Source organism: Syngnathus floridae, chromosome 15 (genome assembly GCF_059516105.1).
Source record: "Syngnathus floridae isolate MCC-2025c chromosome 15, RoL_Sflo_1.0, whole genome shotgun sequence".
In the NCBI taxonomy this organism is placed as follows: domain Eukaryota; kingdom Metazoa; phylum Chordata; class Actinopteri; order Syngnathiformes; family Syngnathidae; genus Syngnathus; species Syngnathus floridae.
In genome coordinates, this window is record NC_142427.1 from 5912540 (window position 1) to 5924925 (window position 12386).

General features: G+C 39.0%; 3 protein-coding genes across 4 annotated transcripts; all 3 read left to right on the forward strand.

The window, feature by feature from the left end:
• The first annotated feature begins 269 nt into the window (after positions 1–269).
• LOC148386082 (choline-phosphate cytidylyltransferase B-like) lies at positions 270–3669 on the forward strand. The gene is made up of 8 exons (XM_088398462.1): positions 270–648; positions 1335–1434; positions 2001–2117; positions 2197–2348; positions 2423–2501; positions 2644–2786; positions 2866–3054; positions 3150–3669. The coding sequence occupies exons 1-8, from the start codon at positions 571–573 to the stop codon at positions 3336–3338; spliced, it is 1047 nt and encodes a 348-aa protein (XP_088254588.1). The 5' UTR covers positions 270–570; the 3' UTR covers positions 3339–3669.
• Positions 3670–3771: 102 nt separating this feature from the next.
• Positions 3772–8137, forward strand: LOC148386083 (palmitoyltransferase ZDHHC20-B-like). Its single transcript, XM_088398461.1, has 13 exons — positions 3772–4048; positions 4983–5009; positions 5091–5185; positions 5285–5405; positions 6018–6087; positions 6197–6229; positions 6325–6445; positions 6554–6686; positions 6784–6910; positions 6985–7071; positions 7164–7243; positions 7320–7366; positions 7464–8137. Exons 1-12 carry the CDS (start codon positions 3931–3933, stop codon positions 7361–7363), a joined length of 1056 nt encoding a protein of 351 aa, XP_088254587.1. The 5' UTR covers positions 3772–3930; the 3' UTR covers positions 7364–7366; positions 7464–8137.
• Positions 8138–8328: 191 nt separating this feature from the next.
• Positions 8329–11537, forward strand: LOC148386084 (organic solute transporter subunit alpha-like). Of its 2 annotated transcripts, XM_088398465.1 has the most exons (8): positions 8329–8875; positions 9136–9287; positions 9358–9431; positions 9810–9968; positions 10029–10140; positions 10207–10353; positions 10439–10544; positions 10630–11537. In XM_088398465.1, exons 1-8 carry the CDS (start codon positions 8800–8802, stop codon positions 10785–10787), a joined length of 984 nt encoding a protein of 327 aa, XP_088254591.1. In that variant the 5' UTR covers positions 8329–8799; the 3' UTR covers positions 10788–11537. The 2 variants fall into 2 exon arrangements, with proteins under 2 accessions (XP_088254591.1, XP_088254590.1); XM_088398464.1 differs by lacking the exon at positions 8329–8875 and having other exon boundaries at positions 8901–9287.
• Positions 11538–12386: the final 849 nt, after the last annotated feature.

A 12386-nucleotide genomic window follows, 5' to 3' on the forward strand; every position in this document is an offset into this window, starting at 1 on the left:
ACACACACAAAAACATGTATTGTATGACCTATAAATAGTTTAGGAAACTTTACTTCTTTTTTGTCAGGGATTGACAATGCATACGTGACAAGTTTTGCACTGTCAAACATTTACAAGCAATAAAATCAAAACTACCCTTTAAAAACTATAAACCATTCCAACGATATCCAACTCTACTGTATTCCAAAGAGTAATTACATAACAATGCATGACGTGTGTTTAGTTCCAAAGACTATGCAGCTGCTCACAGTTTGCATTTTTCTTGCTCTGTCACACATCAAAATGTGAAATACATTCTGATGAATTGCTCACAAGATTGATATTTTTTATTTGTAATTCTTTATTACAGTCTTGTGCTGTCTGCATGGAGATATGGGGAGTCGACCGGACGTCAGTAATGACATGAACACCGGCTTGAACTTTGCTCACTACATTGTATCGTCATCAGGGTCCGGCTGGGGCCAGGGAACGGTATGCATACTTGGAGCCAGATAGAGGTTTCCACATATCTGCTGTGCTTTAGAAAAGCTACTACATAGGTGCAGGATTGTCACAAGACTATTTGACAAGATGGCAGGAAGGAGACGTAACAGAGGAAGCAACAACCAGCAACAGGCCCCGCAGAGACGAAGAGGAGCCTCAGGCCGGGTAAAAGGCATCTTCCCGTGGCTCTTGATTTCAATGCATATTTTGTTCGTTTGCTATGAGGAAAAAAAAACTGGTGATGAAAATATGACCAAAAGTCGTCTTATTTGTTTAACAGAACACAAGCAGTAGTGTGAAATAAGAATTAAAAAACAAACAAGCGACACAGCAGATAAAGATGTGTGAGATTACATGTAGACAAAACAAAGTCCATGTATTGAGCCTCAACGATTGCTTGCATTATTCATGATGGTCTAAAAAATATAAACGAGTTTTTCCTCGTGACACATTTTTGTTTACTAAGCGAGTCAGACATTTGCGTTGAATGCATCTTGGCAACCTTTTAAAAGCTCGACCGGTTTCTCTCGGGTTTCCCGACTGCTTGTCCACACACGTCCACACTCTGCCCCACGGGTGGCTCTTTAAAGCAGCGTTTCCCAACCTTAAACAAAAGTTACAACTTCAAGAAGTATAAAAATACGAAATAATGGCCTATATTACTAATACCTACTTGAAATTAGCATGAAATTGGGCCTCTTTAAATGAACACGTATTAGCTGATACACTCACAGGAAGCTCTGGCTAATTCTGAAGATATATTTGTAATAAATATTTTTTGGTCAAAGAAGTAAAATTGCATAATTTTCTGTGGCAGTACTACGATCTCACTGTTTTTATTGACTTTCCAGGCTCTACGGGAGCCGGCTGCGTTTGCCAAGTCGACTGGTTACGACTCAGACGTCCCCCATGAAAAGTTGACCATTGCTCAGGCGAAGAGGGGCACACCAGGTTGCCATTGATATCTATTTTACAAAATATTCTCTGTCGCGTTTGGTTTGATCACAAATTTTTATTTACAGCAGCTATTACACAAAGTTCAAACTCAAAAATTCTATTTTAATGGATCATTCAAAATTCCACATTAAAATAAAGAACTGAAAACACACACATCTGCCCATCCATTTTCAACTTTGTATTTATACTAGCATTCCCACTGTCACTGAGTGAACCACTACACCATCAGTGACTCACACCCACCTACACACAAACAGTTCAGTTGAAAAACAAACAATCCTTACATAATGGAGAATTTTGATGAAAGGATGAGTCAGAAGTTTCAATAAAATTTTTCAAAATGAATTATACATTGCATATGCAGTATGATTTTATTTCTATATTGTTTGAGTTACTTTTCCTGTTGACTTACTATACAAGTTGACTTAGTGTACTATCTATCATCATATTTATCATTTTACACCAAGCTGTGAATTTCTAGATAGCCTGTATTGTTTTTGGCACCATCAGGTATTATTACCAAAAATGTATTTCTTCCTTTCACATTTCTTGTCTTGTAGCTAATAGGCCCGTACGGGTGTACGCTGATGGTATATTTGATCTTTTCCATTCTGGACACGCCCGTGCGCTAATGCAGGCCAAAAATGTGTTTCCCAACACACACCTGATTGTGGGAGGTAAGCTTGCTTCTTTTCTAAATCCTTCAGCTAATCAACAGAGAACAGAATTCCATTGAATGTGTTTACTTGTATGAAGTGTGCAGTGATGAGCTGACACACAAATTTAAGGGCTACACGGTGATGACCGAAGACGAGCGTTATGACGCATTAACGCACTGTCGCTATGTCGATGAAGTGGTGCGAGATGCTCCCTGGACCCTCAGCACGGAGTTCCTGACGAAACACAAGGTCAAAGGTCGTGCAGTTGGAAAACAAGCCGCTTATCGCTGGGCGTTTTTCAGATTATTGTGTGGCACTTACAGATCGATTTTGTGGCCCATGATGACATCCCTTACACCTCGGCTGGATCAGAGGACGTTTATAAGCACATCAAGGCTGCAGGTGAGGATTGAAAATATTGCAGTGTTATTCATTTTCTCATGTTATGTATGGTTGAGCAGCACGAACAGGTTTTGGGCTTCAGCTCAACTGTGACTTTACTGTTAAAAATGAGGGTTGGATGGCTCATGTGTCATTGTGGCAGGAATGTTTGTGGCCACCCAGAGGACAGAGGGCATCTCAACGTCCGACCTGATCACTCGCATTGTGCGTGACTACGACATCTACGTACGACGTAACCTGCAGAGAGGCTATACGGCCCGAGAGCTCAACGTTGGATTCATTAACGTAAGGCCGAAATACGTGACTGATTATTTTACTTTATTGCCACCTGAACAGAAATCAATCACCTTTGTGTCCATGACAGGAGAAGAAATATCGCCTTCAGAACCAGGTGGACAAGATGAAAGAGACCGTCCGTACAGTTGAGGAGAAGTCCAAACATTTTGTGTACCGAGTGGAAGAGAAGAGCCACGACCTCATCCATAAGTGGGAAGAGAAGTCACGGGAATTCATTGGCAACTTTCTGGAGCTTTTTGGACCAGATGGCGCTTGGGTATGTTTACGTTGACATTTAATCCACATAAGATAAACCTACTGTTGAAGCATTATAACAATTTCCATCTTTTTGTTGTTTGTGTCCTTGTGCAGCATGCAATTCAGGAGCACAGCGGACGAATGCTCCAGGCCTTGTCGCCTTACTCGTCCCCTCGTGGCTCCCCCAGCAGCAGTCCTACCAGAATGCGTTCACGCTCTCCTGACTCCTCCCCATCCTCGTCTAGAACTTCTCCTGCCTCCACATCACCTACTGCCTCTCCGTCCACTCGCCGCCGCACCTGAAATGGGAACACTTCTTAGTCAAGGCTACCTCCACATATTTGGAAAATAATTTCCCAATGTTGGGTCTTTCTTTAAATATGATTCTAAATATGGTTGAGGTGTTCAAATTGACTTAATTCAATCGTGTCATCAAAATAATTTATTGTTGGTTTATTTAAATACAAGTGCACGACATTCATAGTTGTTATTTTCTTCATAAAGTAAAAGGGATAATTTTATTTTGAAATACAATTTGTTGAAAAATATCAAGTTATTAAAAGTGAAGATAATTTGCAATTTTGCTTATGAATTGAAAGAAATTAAAATTATTAAATGAAATGATTAAACATTACTATTCAATGCAGTTTACTTTCACATCTACTGTAGTGTACAGTAATTTCCTTGTATGGGTACCTATAATTTATGTTTTTAATTGTAGGCACATAATGCAGTCAATATGTTTTTTTTTAACGTATTGGTGAAAAAAAGTTTAGTTACAGGAACGCGAGAAGCGTTGTGGTGTCTGGGATTTGTAGTTTTTCAGTGCTCGCCTCGCATGGCCGTGACGTCATGACTCCACTCGCTGCCACAAACGGACCAATACAGATTAAAGATGGCGCCCTCTCATACGCTGAGGTGCTGCAAACGGGCTCTTAACTGGATACCTGTCCTGTTTATTAACCTGGTCGTTGGCTGGTCTTACTACGCTTATGTTGTGGAGCTTTGTGTGTGTAAGTATACTTTGTCATTTATTTAGTTTGCTTTTTTTTAAATTTGCGTGCACATTTATTTGTCGTGGGGGTGAATGTGCGCTTGTGTTGACAATTTCTCGGTTGCCAATTTATCAGCTGTCATTTGAAGAAGTATGTTTACAGTCATTTTAAATCAAGTCATGCTTACTTTATTATTTTATTCTTCCATTGTTCTTTCACTTACTAAAAATATTAATGCAAAGGCTCTTGTAATTAGACAAATGTTGCTTTTGCAAGAAGTCTATGCCTCCTTCTCGTCAATATTATTTTCCTAGCTATAGAATATAAAATAAGTTGTTGTGTGGTACACGTTCAGATCAATTTTGAAAGCGTACATTTTATTCGAATGTTCTTTTCCTTCCAACAAATCAGTTCGACTGAAATATACTCCAGTAAAAATGCATATTTAATAGGTTTTCCATCGACTTAAATATGATGAAGTGAATTTAAATATATGCCCGTGTTCTTGTGTTGTACTTGACTTTTTTTTTTTTTTTAGAGTTTTTTTCTCTCTCTGTGTTTTATTGCAACCATAAAATAGTCATTAAGGTAACTGATTAATAAGTAAGATAGATTAGATTTGTTTTTCAACCAAGCAGACAGGATTAAACAAGGAGACATGACTAAAAAGCATTCAGTGTCCATTGCAGATGGCTTCTTTCTAACTGACAGCTTAGAACTGATGATACCATTATCTGCTCTCGATGAATTTTAGTCAGGCGAGGGGCGTCTCTGCTTTCTCAACAAAGGTCCTTCTCATTGTCTTATTGTAAGGGGGGGTCACTGCAAGCGGTGCCAGGCCCTTGCCACATGGTGCCAGGACGGGGTGTCGTGTCATGGCAGATGTGAATTTATGCATTCTTGATGAGCACTCACTAATACTTTGTCTCCTTCCTTTGTGCGTGTGTTGTAGATACAATCACAAACAATGCAGAGCGAAGTAAGTGACCATACATGTTCCTTTTTAACTTATGAGAAAATATTACATTAGTGTTGCTTCATCTTTGCTTCCTCTTATCAGTCAGCTACCTGGTCATCTTCCACATTTTCTTCTTCATGTTTATATGGTCGTACTGGAAGACCATCTGCACCAGACCTGCCCAACCATCAAAAGTGGTAAAAGTTGTTTTAATCGTCACACCTCACTAGAAGTATGTCTGCCTCACATTTCTGAGGTACAGTTTGTGAAATACGGCCCTTGTCTTGTATTGTCAGTTCACCTTGCCGAGAGCAGAGAAAGAAATGTTTGAAAGAGAAGAACAAGCGGAGATGCAACAGGAAATTCTGAAGAAAGTGGCAAGGAATTTACCCGTCTACACGCGCACAGCAGGAGGAGGTGAGGCTTTTAACTGCACTTGGAAATACTGACTGCATTGTGGGCTGTTTAACAATAGACCACCAGGGAATGTGCAACAACGGAAGTGCGCACGCACGCACGCACGCACGCACACACATATACACACCATTTGTCATTAGTCATCTCATCCCTCACTAACATCTGTACACACTTGCTGCAATCACAAAAGGAAGTTGGCAAAAAATGATAAGCAAATTACATTTATCGGGAATCCAGTGACAAATTTATTTCCTTGAAAAATATCTAGAGCCTTGGAGTGTTTTCCTGCTCAGGTGCAACAGGTTCATGTGTAGCCAGAGTAACATTTAACAGACGGGCTAATTGGACTCACGTGTGCTTGTTTTTCCTCTTTGGGCACACGTAGGCTGTTCCATTCAACAACAACATGTAGAATTCTGTCTTATTTTTAGACAATATAGTAGGGAGTAATTAATGGTGGAAGTAACTCATGTTTTAGAAACTAGGATTTGGAATTTGTGGGTCCTGCTGTGGTTTAGAAAATATAGTCCTTTGTGTTAACGATCAATTAAATTTTTGTAATATCTAAAAAAAAAAAAAAAAAGTCATGTTAATCTTCTCAATTCCCTACAGCGATCCGATACTGCGGCCTCTGCCAGGTAATCAAACCTGACCGCTGCCACCATTGCTCTACCTGTGAGATGTGAGTACTTCATTTAGGAGTGGTTGACTGAACCAAAGTACTGTTAAAATTATATTTTCATATGACGCTTTGCTTAATTATGCATCTCCTGTGCTTTCTATTGGATAAGGTGTGTGCTTAAAATGGACCATCACTGTCCCTGGTACAGTAATTCCATTTAATTACCTAAATAAATAAATCAGTCATTGTCAGGTTTTAAGCTAAAATGTGATTTTTCCACTCCCAATTTCTTTTCAGGGTGAATAATTGTGTTGGCTTCTCAAACTACAAGTTTTTTGTCTTGTTTTTGGCATATGCCTCGCTTTACTGCGGGGTCATATGCGCTACCGTCGTCCAGTACTTCATCAAATTCTGGACTGTAAGTACAGACACTTCTTTTTTCCAAATAAATTGATGATGGTGTGTCTCACAAATTTGTATCATTTAATTTGAGGGTCAGTAATTGTCCTTGTGTTCTTCTCCATAGAAACATCTTCCCAACACGCACGCCAAATTCCACATATTGTTCCTTTTCTTTGTGGCAGCGCTGTTTTTCATCAGCATCCTATCACTCTTCAGCTACCATCTCTGGCTTGTAGGCAGGAACAGGACCACCATAGGTACATTTGGAGCTTTTGCATTATTGAGTGGGACAGTCACTGCTGATGTCACGCTTGCACATGATAACGTTCCCCCCCCCTCATCCACCCCCAACAGAGGCTTTTAGGGCCCCGGTGTTTGTGAAAGGTCCAGACAAAAATGGATTTTCTCTCGGCTTCAAGCGAAATGTTGCCGAGGTGTTTGGGGACGAAGCCAAGCGCTTTATATTCCCTGTTTTTACCAGGTAAAATGTCAGTTCTAAATTTAAAGAGCACATACTATCAATACAAGATGTTTAATAGATCTCTGTTTTGTCAGTCTGGGCGACGGGCATTCATTTGTAACCAGACTGGTGCACATAGATCCTGAACAGGCAAACAGCGTCTTGCAACAAAATGGCAAAAGGTTATTTGAATTACTTTTTTTCCAGCATTTTGTTTGTTGTCTGTTTTTTTTCCCCGCCTTGCCTTTAATCATCAATGTGGGTTCAATTGCAGTCTTTCTAATGAGGAACTAAGCCCTAATGGACTGGCCCACGATACACAACACAAAGTGAATGACAACAAGGAGGAGAATGGTATGCTATTGAAAAAAGTTTCATGTCATTCCATAAAAGCAGCATCTGTATTTTGGATTCTGCGTTTCTCTTTTAGGTGGAATCCAAATAGTGTCGGTGGCCATGGAAAGTGAGCCATAGAAGGTAAATCAAATTGGAGAATTATTATTATTATTTTTTTGTCTTTTCTCCTGTTTTTTTTTTTTTTTTTTATAATATATTGTTTTATTTGCTCATTCAGCTGACCTCACTCGCTGCCTTGACCATCAGCAATGTCCACAGGAGCCATCCTCTGTCCTCAGCTAGACTTCGACACTCCCAATATTTGTTTTGCTACTTGGTACTCCAAGGGCTTTTTTTAGACTGCAGCAGTCTGATCCAGAGGTTTGCATTAGTTGTGGTCCAAAAACATTAACAACAAACTGGTGGGGCTTTACCCTCTGAGCCAGTGTGCATATTTTACTTCACTAACAAATTTCCATACTATTCAGTATTATACTAGCATCATTGAATAGCGCTCATGTTTGTGAAGCTTCAGTACACACTGAATGGGTCAGGAGAGATGAATGCTGCCAACCATATGTGCAATATGTCCAAGAAGATTCAGCACAATGAATCACTTTTTTTTATTTAACTGGGTTCAGTTAATGTGAAAGGATTTCTTTTTGTTTACAGCATTTAACTTTGTATTTTATCACATTTATTAAGTAATATTTATCATTTCAGCTTTAGGTGTGAGAACTAAATCAAGTTTAACTTGATACCTTAAGTGTCATTTCAGAGACTTTTAACATGTATGTACTAGCAACTTGAACAGCACTATCAATATTTGTAAATTACTTCCTTATACTGTTTGTAAGTTTATAACCTTACCTCTTTATTTGTATAGCGCTTTTACAACAGCTGTCGCTGTAACAGAACAAATCTTAAATATAAATATAAAAAAAAAAAAGCACAGTGATGATTTAATTTCCGGATTTGATACGTTTTTCTTCCACCACACACATTATACAAAATAGTTGAGGTATTTGGTTGGATTGAACTTTTCTAAAATGTTAATTAAATTCTAGTTAATGTTTTGCATTATGACTATCAAACCATAACTTAGAGGCAATGTATACCTCCCTTCTTCAAATTAAATTTTCTTATTTTCTAAATAATATAGAAATCATAAAATACATCGCAAGCAGTCTGCCTTCCAAATGGCCTTTATCTGTTTTACACCTTTTTTATATTCACCCTCTACGCCCAGCCAAAGTTCACGTGTGATGATACATTCATTTACTGTCATCTTAATGACTGCGACTGCCTGTGAATGAATGAGCGACCGTTACTTCTGTAGGGATTCTCATAAAACTGTGATTTCTTAACATGTCATCAAGCTATGGCTCCTTAAAAGTAGCATAAGGTTAAAGTACACTTGACTTGAACCCATTGCCCACACGGCCATGTGAGGGAGGACTACTTTTTTACCCCCTGTCACTTTCTCTGTAGAAACTTGGTTTGATCAGAGCTCATGAAATTCGAATAAGAGGATTTATAGGGGGGAATTTTAGGCAAGAAGAACATCAGGAGCTATGGAGGACATCAACAACAGCAGCATTGATCCCGCCTGTTTGCAGGAACCCCCTCTGGCTTTGGATGTGATAAAGCGTAAGTCTTTCCTTATCCAGCAGGTCAAGCGAATGACAAAGCATCTGAAGTCTTCAGATTCTGCATTTCGTACACATCAAAATAGCTTTAAGCCAAAAATAGGATAATAAAAGCCGATTCAATGTTGTGCCGAATACTCAGAATCCCTTCTAGTTCTAAGAACAGAAATAACTTTTATGTAATCAGAGGATGCTCTAGCCATGTTCATATTTTCTCTTTGTTGCACGACTATAATTTTCCTTTTTGTGTGTTCCAATCAGAGCTAGATACGTTCGGAATGGGTCTGTACGCCATGCTCACCTTCATGTCCTGCACATCCCTGATTCTCTATTTGGAGCAATGTGTTTATATTTATAAAAAACTGCCCTACCCGAAGAAGACAACCATCATTTGGGTCAATGGAGCCGCACCTGTAAGCTTCCCGTTGCCCTCCTAAATATGTCTGCCATTTTATGAATGGACTCACCATTTATGTATTTCAGGTCATCGCCACCATGTCGTGTTTTGGCATGTGGATCCCCAGGGCTGTTATGGTCACCGATATGACGTCAAATTGGTGCGTGTTTTCAGCTTTCGGGTTATAAAAATTAATTTTTCCCTTATGTTTTTTTGCTTTAGACAAAATGTAAAAATTAATTACAACTACTTTCATTGGAAATATGTCCTTAAGCATGTTTTTTGCTTTAGACAAAATGTAAAAATGAACCACTCTCGTTGGAAATATGCCCTTGAGCAAGTTACTCAACTGTCACGTCAGCACGCGTCATTAACTCGGAGTGAAACCTTGCGTGTAAAGTCTGAGTGTGGTTTAAACCGCTCGATGAATCATTACACGGGAAAAGATCACAGGTCACACTAGTTTGCATGTTTCATATTCATTCAATTTGCCCACAAATACTTGAATTGTTATTGAAAGGCGGTTCCATTTCTGCAGTTATTTTGCAGTGGTGGTGTACAAAGTGTTGGTTCTGCTAATTGAGGAGTTGGGTGGCAGCGATGAATTTCTGAAGCGCTTTTCTGGGAAACCCTTCAAGATCACCACGGGGCCATGCTGCTGCTGCTGCCTCTGTTTACCTCGTGTGCCCATGTCACGGTACGGACTTTTAATTTTTTCCATCCTACATCAGTGGAATTAAAAGCAAATCCTTTTTAGGGGCATGCTGTTCCTGCTGAAGTTGGGTGCACTGCAGTACGCCATCCTCAAAACGGTGCTGAGCATCCTCTCCATAATACTGTGGACAAACGGCAACTTTGACCTTTCAGATGTAAGTTTCCTTTCTTGCTGCATCCCCGGAACTGCAAACGATTACAAATGAACCGTTCTTTTCCAGCTCGAGATCACCGGCACTGCAATTTGGATCAACCCGTTCATTGGCGTTCTCACCATCACCTCCCTGTGGCCCGTGGCCATCGTGTTCATGAACACCAACCACCTTTTACGCCAACTCAATATCGTACCAAAGTACGCCATGTACCAAGTGAGTTGACATGAGCCGTTTGCTGTAAAACAAAACGTGTTATATAATGCATCCCATTAACTAAGTGCTTGTTTTTAATCCTTAGCTAATACTCGTACTAAGTCAACTGCAGACGTCCATCATCAACATTCTGGCTCTGGATGGAACCATCGCCTGCGCCCCTCCCTTTTCTTCGCAGGCCCGTGGCTCCAGTGAGAATAATTTCCATGTCCCAATATTTATTCTCTCATTTTGGCCTGACCTGAATTCGATCTCTTTTCTGTCTGTTTCCCACAGTGCTAAGTCAGCAGATGATGATTATGGAGATGTTCATCATCACCCTGGTTACTCGCTTCTTTTATCGTCGTACATATGAAACGCTTACCTCACCCGCGTGTGACGAGCACAAGGACGGAGCCTCCCTGCAGGCCGCCCACATAGAGCACGACGTCTGAACGAGGGGAGCTGAAAGATGCGCTTTATCTGAGGTACCATTGCTCAAATGGTCAATTTTCATGTTGTTTGCTGAGGCGAAACTACCTCATCCGTCACTCAAGTGGAAGAAAACATATGACAAAGTATTTCTGCAGGACTGTATTTACTAATTTGACTAAATTCTTTTAGGTTAGTTCTTAGTTCACACAAATTAACCTTTGAATAATTAATATCATGATCCCACTTAAAAGGAGCCATATCATTTTGTTTTGGCTATTTCAGGCCTACTTTTTTTTTCTTAATACTTACTCATCTTTACGTATTAACTTATTGTTCTATTAGTAACACTATTATATTTTTAAAGACTGAATTTTTAATAGTGATTTTATAAAGGCCTCTGATTATACCTATAATCCCTGACACAATATTATTTTTCTCATTGTTTAATGTATGCGCAATTAAGCAGTGTTTACATGAAGGTTGTCATAATTGAATGTTATTTCATGGCTCAATGGAATCAGGTATTTAAGGGTTTTTATGTGTGATGTGTATCTGCATTATCTACGTAGCGCTCCCACCAAAACCTTTGTTGTCTGTGAACAAAACAAAAATGGTTTATTTAAAGACTGCTGACCCACTTAGTACAAAGCGGAAAATACTTGGATGAAGTGGCGGCTTTATCTGCTGTTCCTCTAATGGCCAAAAGAGGGCGTGTTCCACTTGAAATCCTCAAGGACCCCCCAACCCCCCACCCCGCCTCATTTATAAAAAGCAGCAAAGTTGACATGTTGCATCAAAATACTGTACTATGTACTTTTATTATGCATGCAAACAAAAAAGATAAAGATGCTCTCATTTCTGAGTATGATGTTGCATTCTTAACGATATGCTACTAGAATTATACCAAAGGTTTCTATTGACTTGAACTTCAAAAACAGATACTTTGTTGTTTTCACGTAACTACTCCTCTGCAGTTATGCAATCGTTCTCATGACTTTGTTGTGTTCAGTTCTAATTCAAAGGCTTGGTCTTCTTCCGCTTTAAATTTGATTCATTGGTTTTAAAAATTACAATGACAACATTAACACCCAAGCAAACATACCAGTCGATATTCTATCATACCTCATACATTATACATCATATAATTTATATGTATATTATATCGTATATATTTATAATGATGTAATATTACTATATTACGAAGAGATGTATATATTTATGATGTAATATTACTATATTATAAATAAAATAATTAGACAAGAATTATGTTTTAATGGTCAAAGGTCATAATGGTGGAAAGATTTTAAAATTATTTACCTTGGTTTCATTTTTATAGGACTTAAACGTGGCATTTGAACGGGTGAATAGACTTTACTGTCTATCTTATATGGTCACAATTAATAATAAGACGAGGGCAATTTTATTTGCAGTTAAGCTTTATTCAAATGATGATGGTCATGCATGTAGGGATGCAGTGAACAAAATGAATTGAGATATTTAAACATGTCGTAACTCTTGGCACATCTGAATTTTTATTACTAGACTAATTGTCTCTGCCGTTTATATAAACAGTCATCAGGCGTATGGATAAAGAAAGAAAGAACATGTTGATGACAGCC